We start from the raw sequence: 12,472 nt of genomic DNA, 5'->3' as shown, positions 1-12,472 counted from the left end.
CACATTTTGAATACTACTGTAAATCAGGTTAAACGGGGCTACTAGGCGATTAATTCACTCTCCAAAAAAACCAAAAAAACCAAAAACCCAGAAAAATTAGTTCTTTTTCCCCGTTGAGAAATAAATTAAAAATCTGGTAATGTTACTTTTCCCACATTATAAAGCTAATCAGAGAAGCCTACCACCTCATAAAAACATTTCATAAAGGTACAGAGATAATACTACTCCTACAGAGATCATGATTAATGAATCCACGGGCCCCTGGCTGTAACTACGTCATTGTTTACTTCGTGACTTTTGTTTTCGAGGAGGGGGTTAAGTCAGGGAGGATGGGAGGAAATTAAATTGTAGCCCAACAAATACCTTTACAGAGTAAACACAACAACTCAACTAATTTTTTTCTTACGGGCCTGTAGCACTTGTTGGTAAAAACACAATGAACCGATAATTTGAAAAAAGGCAACAGGCACCTGCAGCCTCTCAATCCCTTTGCAAATATTTCCACTAAGATAGCGCCAAATTCTGGGATCTGGACGAACAGGCGAGCGTCACCATTCAATAATGAGCTCCTTTCTCGATAAGCTGTAAACCTCGGGTCACCTGAGACCCTTCCCAGGGATCTGAGCTGGGAGCGGTCTCGATTTTTAGACAAATCTCTCCTCCTACCACACGTGATCAGCCGCCCTGGGAGACCCGCAACGCACGATACAAAGGCTCGGCGCTGCCACTGCATCCTCAGGAGGATCGCGGAGCCTCCCGCGCTCAGTTTCTGAGGAGCTTGCGCAGGGCGCCGCCGCCAGGCGCGCCGCTCCCGGGCCCGCAGGGCGGTGCCGCGCAGCGCGGGGAGCGGGAGCGGGGAGCGCGCGCCGCCTGCCCTGCGCGCCTGCCCACCCAGCGCCGGGGAGCAGGGCAGACGAGCTGCACGCAGCCCGGCCGCGCCGCAGCCGCCGGGCCCTCGGCCGACGCAGGGAGCCCCGCAGCGACGTGGACTAGGGTGAGGAGGCCGAGGGCTCCCAGACCCCGGGCAGGCCCGAGGCCGGGCCAGCCCACCCCGCCCAGGCCCCGGCCTTGCCTTCTCCTCCTGGCTCCTAGCCCCCCCCCCACCCTTCCCCCGGGCCTCGCGTTGGGGGTTCGGGGGCGCCGTGAGCGGCACTTACACCACGGCTCTGGAGATGATCCAGGACACCATCTTCCCGGAGGCTTGGACCCCACCTCGGGGGCGGGTGGGCGCCGAGCGTGGCGGACCAGGCCGCCAACGGCAGGCCGCGCGCTCGCCGGCTCCTCGCGCTCCCCGGGGCCGCGCTGGCGCCCTCGGGAGCTGGGCCCCGTGTCTGCGCGCGGCGGCCCGAGCTGCGCTGCGGTCGGTCCCCCGCCCGTCCCCGCCCGCCGGCGGAGCCGCCGCCGAGCCAGCCAGCCCCGCCCCTGCGCTCCGCTGATAGGCGGCGGCGGCGGCGGCGGCGCGTTGGCCGAGGCCAGGTCTGGGTTGCTGGGCTCCGGGGGCTGGGCTGGCGGTACCCCGGCCCGCGCCGGATGGCGTTGTGGCGCGGATATCTGGGCTCTCACTTCCCTCTTCCTGCTCTTTCTGTCCCTGGGCAGTCCACCTGGCGTGGGGGGGGGGGGGGCGTGGGGGGGGAGGCGGAGGCTGAGGAAGGGGACGTGTGGATAGGGGTTGTCAGTGCCTGTGTGAAAAGCAAAATAGTAGCAGGAACTCTGTGTCCGATAGAACCCTCTAGACTAGGCCCTAGATTCTGGAGAGGAGAGATTTTGAGATGTGTTTAGCCACATCCGGTGTTCTCACTGTTCACTGAGGCCCTGGACGTCCTCAAAGTACCGCATTTTAAGGCAAACGTCGGGAGGATCTTTGCACAGGCCTGTGTGTACCAGGAGTCTTCTGGTGACTGGTGCAGTGCAGGGAGGGGCAGAAGGAGGAAAGCGTTGGATTTCAAGTTTGCAGTAGTGGGTGTATAGATACCACTGTTCTGGGCCTCTTAAGGCAACTTTCCATCACAACATCTGCAAAGCCTGTTTTACAAACACACCTCTGACCTGCTAGATATTCAAAGTAAAAGTTGGGCCTAGGATTCCTGACCTGTCATGCTATTTACAGCTGTCTATTTTTGGGGAGGTTGGATTACTGCTTACACCTTACAGCTCTTTCAGTTATCATAATTTCAGGAGACAGAATTTAAACTCTAATTTTTTTTGGTGGCAGTACCAAGTCGAGAAAGTGATCTTAAAGTTTAATTCTCATCTTTTTTTTTTTTTCTGTTAAGACGATAATAAAAGATAATTCTAGTGTTCAGATGGTACGAAGAATAAAGGATGAAATGGGCACTTCAAGCCTTTAATTAAAAGTTGAAAGCCCCAGGAAATATAACAGCTTATTTTGTGACCATACTGTAATTTATTCTTTTTGTTCCTCAGTTTCCCCATAGTAAAAAGAGGCTGATAATACTACAGTTTACCTCTTGCCTTCCAGGGGTGACATAAAGCATGCTAAATACATGTTTAGAACGTTCTACTACTTGCTTGGGAGAAAATCAAAAGCAAATATAAGATTATCTTGAATTCTTTTAAGGTCCCAGATTCAATACATTTAATAATATTTTCATTATTTAAGGAATGAAATCAGAAACTGCTTTCTACTCTTGGGATAGGTTCTTTTTGCTTATTTACCCATATTTAGAAAGTATATTTTAATTTCAGGGATCTCACTAATGAAAATTTGCATTTGTTCGGAATCTTATTTTTGGCCATTATTCAACATTATTTGGGGATCACGTATGCCACATAAACACCAGTTTTCTGGAAAATTCTCTTGCCCAGTAAAACTCAAAGTTACTTGTATGGCATTCAGATTCCTCCATGAACAGGTCCTGAAATGTTTTTTACAGCCTTAATTTTTACTGCCCTCCCAGCCTCTAAAGTACCCTTTCCCTACCGTTTTTCTCTGAACCAAGCTGTATTTTCATCCTCAGTGCCTATGCCTGTACTTCAATTTTTCTTGAGTGATTTGTGCCCCATTCTCTACCTGTCAGAGTCTTTTTCAGTGTGCTCTGCCATGAAGATGTCCTTGATTTTCATAGTTATTCATAATTTTCTCTAGGCCCTCATAATTTATTGCTTGAATATCTATTTAATACCTGTGTCATTCTGCTTTATATAATGGTTATGTTTTACCTATGCCTAATCTACTGATTAGTAAAATGTTTAAGGACAGGTATGGTATATTAGTTATTTGTGTTTTCCTAGTGTCTAGAATAGGGTAATTGCCCAGTAAAAGTTCGAATAATGTCTTTTAGTACAGTCACTCTCTTAAGTATGAAAACTTTATGAAATTTCAGCCTTGAACAGTGGAAGTCTCTTAAAGATGTCTTTCTTGCCTTCTTATTTTGGGGGGTCATCATTCTGAATATTATTTCACTGCATCGTAATACACTAATGCTTTCGGGGTTGTTGAGATATATAGGACTGCTAACTGCTCTCTGAAATGTCTGTAGGCTGCTGTGTGTTAAATTTCATCCTGTATGCTTGTTATATCTTCAACCTCCTCCACATTCATGTCACTTTTTGCTGCTCTCAATCTGCAACAGCCCCCTTCTTCACATCTCAATATGCCAAGTGTTGGAAACCACCTACCCTGTGCTACAGACAATTTGTGGAGTCAACCTTTTACAACTCAGAGCCTAGGTAGTGTTTATTCCCGTTTTGTACACTGGAAACTGAGGTTTAGAGAGCTCACTGCGTGACCAAATAACGCATAGGTGATAGAACTGGAACTCTAATCCATGCTTCCCAAGTGCTCTTTACTTTATACTGTGATAGTTGAATTGTGTTTAAGGCAGTGGGTCCAGATGGGGGTTCCCTCTAGGGGGAAGTTGGGAGGCATTTTTGGGGGGTTGTTGGAGTGATTGGGGCTAACCACTAGCATTTGATGGGTGGGGGCCAGGGATGCTATATATATATATGCTCTTTGTAAATGCATGGGCTGTCCTGGACAAAGAATGTTCCCATGTCCTGCAAGGTTTAGGAATATCCTGCCTGACATTTGTATAATACGTGTAATTATATGAACCTGGAACCTCCATTTCACATATAAACCATGGTTTTAACTGAGACTGAATTTTCCAGTGTCTGTTTCCGTGCAACTGTTGTGCGAAAGAAACATTTGTTTTGTTCACAACTTAATCAAGAGTTGTTTACAGTTTTGGAAAATTGCATCACAAACTACTTTGCATTCATAGCTGTCATGGTTAGCTACTCTTGTATGTCTTCTAGTTCAGTTTTGTTTCAAGATTAATATATTGAAATACACATTATCTTATTTTAAATGATTTTCATTTCGCTTTTCCATTCATATTTTATTTAGGATACATGGGTTTGTTTGAAGTCTGTAGGGAGATTGTTTTAAATTTCATTTCAGGGTGATAAAGCAGAAGATGAAAAATATTTTATGAAAGGGGGACATCAAGCCTGATATGGTTGAGACCTCTTAGCCTAAACAAAGAGTAATTTCATCTGAGGAGAAGTCTCACATGGGAAGTACCCAGATTTTAGTAGTGGGTGTATAGTTGAGATTTAGTAGTAGGTGGCCATTAGGTAAGTGCTTCATGGTATAAGACAAGGCTCTGGAGACAGTGGGAAAAAAGGAAATACATTACCTGCTGCCTTTTAAAGTGTCTCTTTTGGCGTACTTGAGATCATTTCTTGTTTACAAGATGGAAAATTGTTTCTTTAAATACTAAACTTATTGATTTTTAAAAAACATATATTACTAGCATTCATTTGAGTACTTCCTTCATTGTATTCTACAAAGAGTTTTCTTTGGGTATTGAGTTTAATCATGGTGGGATGCAGCATATTTAGGGCAAAGGACATCAGGAGACCTATTTTAATTGCCAGTAATGCGATGTGTGGCAGGCCGATCTGTTTCCTGTTAAATGGGGATGATAATGTTATGATGATCAAATGCAAGGGGTTTTAAAAACTAAGGGTAATTAGACTGTTAAAAAGAATTGGTTTCTCTTCTGCGTTTTCACTTAGAGTTCCTGGGAAATATGTGGAATATGTGTCTTCTACATGTTAAAGGAGTTTATTTATTAGGAAAAAAAAAGAGAGTGGGAAAGTATCTAGGAGGGCAGATAGTGAGAGAGTTACAGGGTACAGAGATAGTATCTAATCTATATAATTAATGAGTATGCTATTGAAACTAAATACTAGGTCACCTTCACACTTCTGTTGGAGGAGTATTTCAAGTGCTTGAAAATATTTTTATTTACAGAAAGGCTAAAATGACTAAATGAGCCTACCTTTCATAGTTGTTTAGAAAATAGTGTGAGGGAGAGGATCTTAAAGAGAATGACTTAAAAGACAAAACCTGTTGTTTTTCCATCTGCTGCCAGATGAATGTTTTTTGTCTTAGCGAGTTTGCTTTATGGCATTATGGTTACAACAGAGGTCAAATTTGGCAGCTGACATTGAAATCAAATTATAAAGAAATAATATTGAAAATAAAGTAATTGGATTGCGTTAGAATAGAAAGATTAGATTCTTTTTTTTTTTTAAAATCTTTGTTGGAGTATAATTGCTTTACAATGGTGTGTCAGTTTCTGCTGTATAACAAAGTGAATCAGCTATACATATACATATATCCCCATATCTCCTCCCTCTTGCGTCTCCCTCCCACCCTCCCTATCTCACCCCCTAGGTGGTCACAAAGCACCGAGCTGATCTCCCTGTGCTATGCGGCTGCTTCCCACTAGCTATCTATTTTACATTTGGTAGTATATGTAAGTCCATGCCACTCTCTCACTTTGTCCCAGCCTACCCTTCCCCCTCCCCGTGTCCTCAAGTCCATTCTCTACGCCTGGGTCTTTATTCCTGTCCTGCCCCTAGGTGAAAGATTAGATTGTGAATTAAGTATTTGATAGTTACTAGCTAACATTCCATGAAGAAGGCAAAATATGTCTGTGATGGCTGGATCTAGGGAACACATCTGAGGTTCTTATACATTTGAGGTAGCAGCTTTGCTTACAATGATTAAGGATTTAGACATATTTGAGGCACTTTTACTATTCATTTAAATCATAGTTCCCGGTTTTGAAATCAAGGTAGATCTATGATTTTGGGTATTGTTCAGGTGCATATGGGGGTTGTTATGATGTCATTTACAGAGAGCTGAAATATTTGATAATTCTGTTATGTCTAGTAAGCAGAACTTTAAACAATTTTTGTTGATGTTTTTGAGTGGTAGTTGAAAGCACCCGGAATAAAATTCAAAAGGGTGAACAATGAAGTTAGTCTGTTAGTCTTCTTTTATCACCTGTCTCCAGCTATCCAGTTCCTTTAGAGGTGTATCTCTGTTGCCAGGTTTTGTTTTGTTTTGTTTTTTGGCCAAGAGTAAAGTCTAGAAAGAGACCCAATTGTATATAGGTATTTAGTCTAAGATAAAGTTAGACTATTACATCAGTTGGGACATGATGGATTTATTTAGTAAATGATTTTATGACAGCCAGCTAGCCATTTAATAAAATCTGAAGAAAAAGTAGTTCTTGATGGATAAGAACTGTAAATGTAAAAATTAAAAGTACCATGAAAGTATAAAAAGAAAACATGTGAAGGTAATAAAATCATGATAATAATGGAAAGGCCTCTCAAAGCATGCCATAAAATCAGAAACCAAAAAGGCAAATTTCATAGACTTGATTGCATAAGAATTTAAAACCCCTATGCCTTCAAAAAACAATATAAATAAGATTTCAAGACAAATGACAAATTGGGGGAAAACATTCGTAAAACCCAACAAAGGTTAATATTCTTAATATACAAAGCACTCATAAAAAGAAGCATTAATTAAAAATGTGTCTCAAAACTCAGAATCTCTGGTTTCCAGTCTGGCACGTAAGAAGCAGCTTAAGAGTTGCCACTCTAACAACAAGTAGAAAGCTGAACAAACTAAAAAATCAACAATTCTTCTTAGATGCTTCAGAGAAGTAAGGTCATAGGTCATAGGATAAACTGCTGTCTCCCAAATTAGAGAAACAGGCAGATACGGAGAATCACAACTCACTGGAGTGGAAACCTCTGCAAGAACCAGTGCCAGGGTAGGAAAACCTAAACTGTAATTGAATCTGGAGGCTCAGTGTGGACAACTCCGAGAGTTAAAAACTGCAAGAGAATCCAGTCATAGGAGCTCTACCCGATCTTCACAATTAGTATTGAAGAAAAATTCCCCCTGCTGGAAGCAGGGGAACGAAAAAGAAACCATTTTGAAATACACCAGTGCATTCTGCTCTTCTTAGCAAAGTATGCCCTCGGGAGAAACTATTTCTCCAGAGCCTAACCTAACTGGGGGAAGGGAAATACCCCACACCAGCCAGCTCTAGCCTTTGACCGGGGGAAGGGAAAAACCCAATTTGAGCCCCTCTAGCCATACATGTAGGGGAAGGGAAATACATAACTCCTGCCCCCTCCAGCCATCCTGTCCCATCTAAGGGAGGTGGGGACTGAGAAGCATTGGTGAAGTTTACAGTCCAGAGGTTTAGGGTCACTGGAAGACTGAGACCTAATCATAGGACTATAGAATGCTATAGAATGCTCCCCCCTTCCCCACCATACCACTACTTTACCACAGTGCCTTTTATCCAGTGCTTCATGTCTGCCTTTCAACAAAAAATTACAAGGCATCTACAGGGCACAAAATCCGTTTGAAGCGACTGAGCAGTCATCAGAACCAGAGTCAGATGTGGAAGGAATGTTGGAACTATCAGACCAGGAATTTAAAGAAGAACTATGATTATTATACTAAGGGTTTTAATGGGGAAACTAGACAACATGCAAGCATAGATGGACAGCGTAAGCAGAGAGGTAGAAATTCTAAGAAAGGATAAAAAAGGAATGTCCCTTCTCACCATTGCTTTTCAGCATCATACTGGAAGTCCAACTTAATGCAATAAGATAAGAAAAGGGAAAAAAATTGTACTGAATGGGAAGAAATAAAACTGTCTTTGTTTGCAGTGTTATTTCTACATGATTGTCTGTGTAAAACATCCAAAGTAATTGACAAAAAGATTCTTGGATTATAAGTGATTATAGCAAAGTTGCAGGATACAAGGTTAATATAAAAAAGTTAATTGCTTTCCTGTATGCTATCTGTGAACAAGTAGAATTTGAAATTGAAAGCACAATACCATTTACTTTAGTGTCCCCCCAAATGAAAAACTTAGATATAAACCTAACAAAATTAAGATATATTTGAGGAAAATGATACAACTCTGATTAATTCCCTGGCGGTCCAGTGGTTAGGACTCTGCACTTCCACTGCTGGGGGCCTGGGTTCGATCCCTGGTCAGGGAACTAAGATCCTGCAAGCCACACAGGGTGGCAAAAAAACAAAAACAAAAACAAACCCCCAAAACTCTGAACGAAATCAAAGACTAAATAAGTGGAGAGATATTCCATGCTCATGGTTAGGAAGACTCAATACTGTCAAGATGTCAGTTCTTCCCAACTTGATCTGTAGGTTCAGTGCAATCCAAATCAAAATTCCAGCAGGTAATTTTGTAGATATTGACAAACTGATTCTAAAGTTTGTATGCTGAGGCAAAAGACTCAATAGTCAACTCAGTATTGAAGAAAAATAAGGTCAGAACTGACACTACCCGACTTCAAGACTTGCTATAAAGCTACATTAATCAAGACAGTATGGTATTGGCGAAAGAATAGACAAGTACATCAGTGGAATAGAATAGAGAGCCCAGAAATAAAAGCATATAAATATAGTCAACTGAACTTTGACACAAAGAAGCAAAGGGAATACGTTGGAGCAGAGATGTTCTTGTCAACGAATAGTGCTGGTACAACTGGACATCCACATGCAAAGATGAATCTAGGCATAGACCTTATGGCCTTCCATAAAAATTAACTAAAAGTGTATCATAGACTTAAATGTAAAATGCAAAACTCTGAAACTTCTAGAAGATAACATAGGGGAAAACTTAAGTGGCCTTGAATATGGCAATGATTTTTTTTTAGGTACAACACCAAAGGCATTATCCATGAAATAAATAATTGATAAGCTGGACTTCATTAAAATTAAAAGCTTTGCAGATGAATAGGCAGAGGACAGAGGATTTTTAGGGCAGTGAAACTATTCTGTATGTTGTTACAGTGGTATAAATATGTCGTTATACTTTTGTCCACATCTATACAATATACAATAGAGAGAATTCTAATGTAATCTGTGGACTTCGGGTGATAATGATACGTCAATGTAGGTTCATCAGTTCTAACAAATGTAACGCTCTGCTGGGGATGTTAATAGTGGGAAGGTTGTATGTGTGTGGGAACAGAAGGTATATGGGAACTCTGTCGTTTCCCCTCAATTTTTGTGAACTGAAAACTGCTCTAGAAAATGAAGCTTATTAATGAAAAAAAAATCTTGGTAGAAAAAAATGCACAAATATAAACACATAATTTATAAAAGTGGTGCAAATGGCCAGGACAAACTGTAATCCTAACTGATTTACGAATACACATGGTCCAAGTTCAGAACTGGGTCTTGTTCAAGAAGCATAGTTCAACCCCAAAAGTTATTAAAAAGGAGTTCCATTGATGGTTCTTAAAAGAATAGATTCCAGTTTCTATTCCAGACCAACTAAATCAGAATCTCTGGGTATGGCCTAGGGATCTTTTTAAACAAGCTCAACATAATTAGATATAAAATTAACTATATGGTTAAATAATTAGAGCCATTCTTTCGTGCTCTCAAGTTTGTGAACTTCTGCTCTGATCAGGCTCCAATCCCATCCACCCTAACCCTGGAAGGACTTGAGTGGAATACTTATCAATCCTTAATTCTTTGTATTTCAGTTCTCCTTACCTCTCCTTACCTTATCTTGAAATTCCTTTATATAATTTACCACCCTCCTTTTTAAAAAAAAATTATTTTATTCCTGGTTCTAAGAAATCATGTACCCCTTGCTAAAAATCACTCGAAGAAGCTCTTCATCTTTCTTTCACAACTCCTTCCAGATACTCTGTGGTCTTTCTTCCTTCTCTCCTTCCCTAACACCTTCCCTTCTTTACTGCATCCTATTTTTGAGACTTATCCTGTTGTTACTTGTGACTGTATTCATAGATTTCCACCACTATGTAATATCCATCATATGTAGTATATACAGTATATTTTTCATTCCAAATAAGGATATTTTGGATGTTTGAAAAATTTTTTTTGCTCCAGCTGCTTATGTTAAGGTTTATCTAAGGTGTGTGATATGTAAAACATCACATTTAAAGCATAATAAATATCATATTTTAAAAATTGTAGATATGTTTATGATTGGCATCCTTCCTACTAGGTTTTAAGCTTCTTGAAAGCAGGAATTGTGTCTAACACATCTCATCGTGCGTTCCCAACCTTACATATAATAATAAATATTCGCTTAATTGAGTTGAATTTTGTTCTTTACTGTTCATGCAGCACCCTCTTGAAAACTCAGTTTTCTATAAGCCTCAAATTTCACAAGAGAGAACTATTGATAAGCAAAATACTTAGCCACGTTGTAATACGTGAAAATCGCATTAAAAATTTCAGCAACTTGATCAAAATAAATATGAATTAGCAGGATAATAAATGTCAAGAATTCTTAGTTCTTATTTGACAATTTTAAATTGGTACATTCTTGAAGTCTTTTAAAATATTAAGCTATCACTTTAGTTTCTCTTTTTAGAGATGGAAATAATAACCTCTAGTTAATTGTGTAATATTTAACTAGTGTTTACAAGCAGCTTTCATTTCTCCAGTCTAGAATAATAGGAATAATGTAGTTAAAAATTCTAACAGAAAAAGAGAAAACTGGTTATATTTTTAAACATTAAGGAATGTGTAGCTTTATGATGTAATTTTATTATAGGACTTGTACTATTCTTTTAATTTTTATTTTATATTGGAGCATAGTTATTAACAATGTTATGTTAGTTTCAGGTGTACAGCAATGGCCTTGTACTATTATATTAAAAAAAAAACTGTTGCTAATAGGGTCATATTGGTATTATGTTGAAAAGTTTCTTGAAGGCAGCGCTCTCATGCTTTTTATTCACCTGTCCTGGGCCTGGCACATTGGCTTCAATTCACGATAAGCACTGTACCAAGGAGCCTGGTTTTATTATCCCAGCTCTAGCTCGTTAAATGATTAGACCTGAGCAAGTCAGTTTACCTCACTGGACTTCTGTTTCCTCATCTGCAAAATAAAGGTAAAACTTCAGACTGCTTGTTGTTGTTGTTTTTTTTTAACATCTTTATTGGAGTATAATTGCTTTACAGTGGTGTGTTAGTTTCTGCTTTATAACAAAATGAATCAGCTATACGTATACATATAGCCCCATATCTCCTCCCTCTTGCATCTCCCTCCCTCCCACCCTCCCCATCCCATCCCTCTAGGTGGACACAAAACACCGAGCTGATCTCCCTGTGCTATGCAGCTGCTTCCCACTAGCTAGCTGTTTTACATTTGGTAGGATATATATGTCCATGCCACTCTCTCACTTCATCCCAGCTTACCCTTCCCCCTCCCCGTGTCCTCAGTTCCATTCTCTACGTCTGTGTCTTTATTCCTGTCCTGCCCCTAGGTTCTTCAGAACCTTTTTTTTTTTTCAGATTCCATATATGTGTTAGCATACGGTATTTGTTTTTCTCTTTCTGACTTACTTCACTCTGTGTGACAGACTCTAGGTCCATCCACCTCACTACAAATAACTCAGTTTTGTTTCTTTTTATGGCTGAGTAATATTCCATTGTATATATGTGCCACATCTTCTTTATCCATTCATCTGTTGATGGACACTTAGGTTGCTTCCATGTCCTGGCTAGTGTTGTGGTCAGAAAAGATACTTGATACGATTTCACTTTTCTTAAATTTACCAAGGCTTGATTTGTGACCCAAGATATGGTCTCTCATGGAGAATGTTCCATGAGCACTTGAGAAGAAATTGTGTTCTGTTGTTTTTGGATGGAATGTCCTATAAATATCAATTAAGTCCATCTTGTTTAATGTGTCATTTAAAACTGTGTTTCCTTATTTATTTTCATTTTGGATGATCTGTCCATTGGTGAAAGTGGAGTGTTAAAGTCTCCTACTCTGATTGTGTTACTGTTGAATTCCCTTTTCATGGCTGATAGCATTTGCCTTATGTATTGAGGTGCTCCTATGTTGGGTGCATAAGTATTTACAATTGTTATATCTTCTTCTTGCATTGATCCCTTGATCATTATATAGTGTCCTTCTTTGTCTCTTGTAATAGTCTTTATTTCAAAGTCTATTTTTTCTGATATGAGAATTGCTACTCCAGCTTTCTTTTGATTTCCATTTGCATGGAATATCTTTTTCCATCCCCTCACTTTCAGTCTGTATGATTCCATTGCTGTCTGAAGAAGGGGGCAGGAGGTCTTTGCTCTTGCTAGTGTTGGAGGGTC

The 12,472-nt window shown here is 40.3% G+C and overlaps 2 protein-coding genes across 9 annotated transcripts in view; one reads left to right on the top strand and one right to left on the bottom strand.

Annotated features, from left to right (window-relative positions):
* The window catches only part of REEP3 (receptor accessory protein 3), a 151,526-nt gene extending 150,201 nt beyond the window's left edge, over positions 1-1,325 (bottom strand). For 6 of the 8 annotated variants that reach the window (XM_059899601.1, XM_059899603.1, XM_059899602.1 and 3 more), the window contains exon 1: positions 1,158-1,325. In XM_059899601.1, the coding sequence (XP_059755584.1) occupies positions 1,158-1,189 (32 nt within the window). In that variant the 5' untranslated portion in view covers positions 1,190-1,325. The remainder of the gene's footprint in view (positions 1-1,157) is intronic. The other 2 variants (XM_059899606.1, XM_059899607.1) reach the window with 2 other exon arrangements.
* JMJD1C (jumonji domain containing 1C) overlaps positions 890-12,472 on the top strand; it is a 316,251-nt gene continuing 304,668 nt past the window's right edge. Inside the window, exon 1 of the mRNA XM_059899599.1 lies at positions 890-994. The gene's annotated coding sequence lies outside the window, so the exon portion shown is untranslated. The remainder of the gene's footprint in view (positions 995-12,472) is intronic.

The sequence above is a fragment of the Balaenoptera ricei genome, chromosome 16, assembly GCF_028023285.1.
Source record: "Balaenoptera ricei isolate mBalRic1 chromosome 16, mBalRic1.hap2, whole genome shotgun sequence".
Classification (NCBI taxonomy): Eukaryota; Metazoa; Chordata; class Mammalia; order Artiodactyla; family Balaenopteridae; genus Balaenoptera; species Balaenoptera ricei.
The sequence above is the reverse complement of the archived record's forward strand: the minus strand, read 5'-3'. Positions and strand labels throughout refer to the sequence as shown.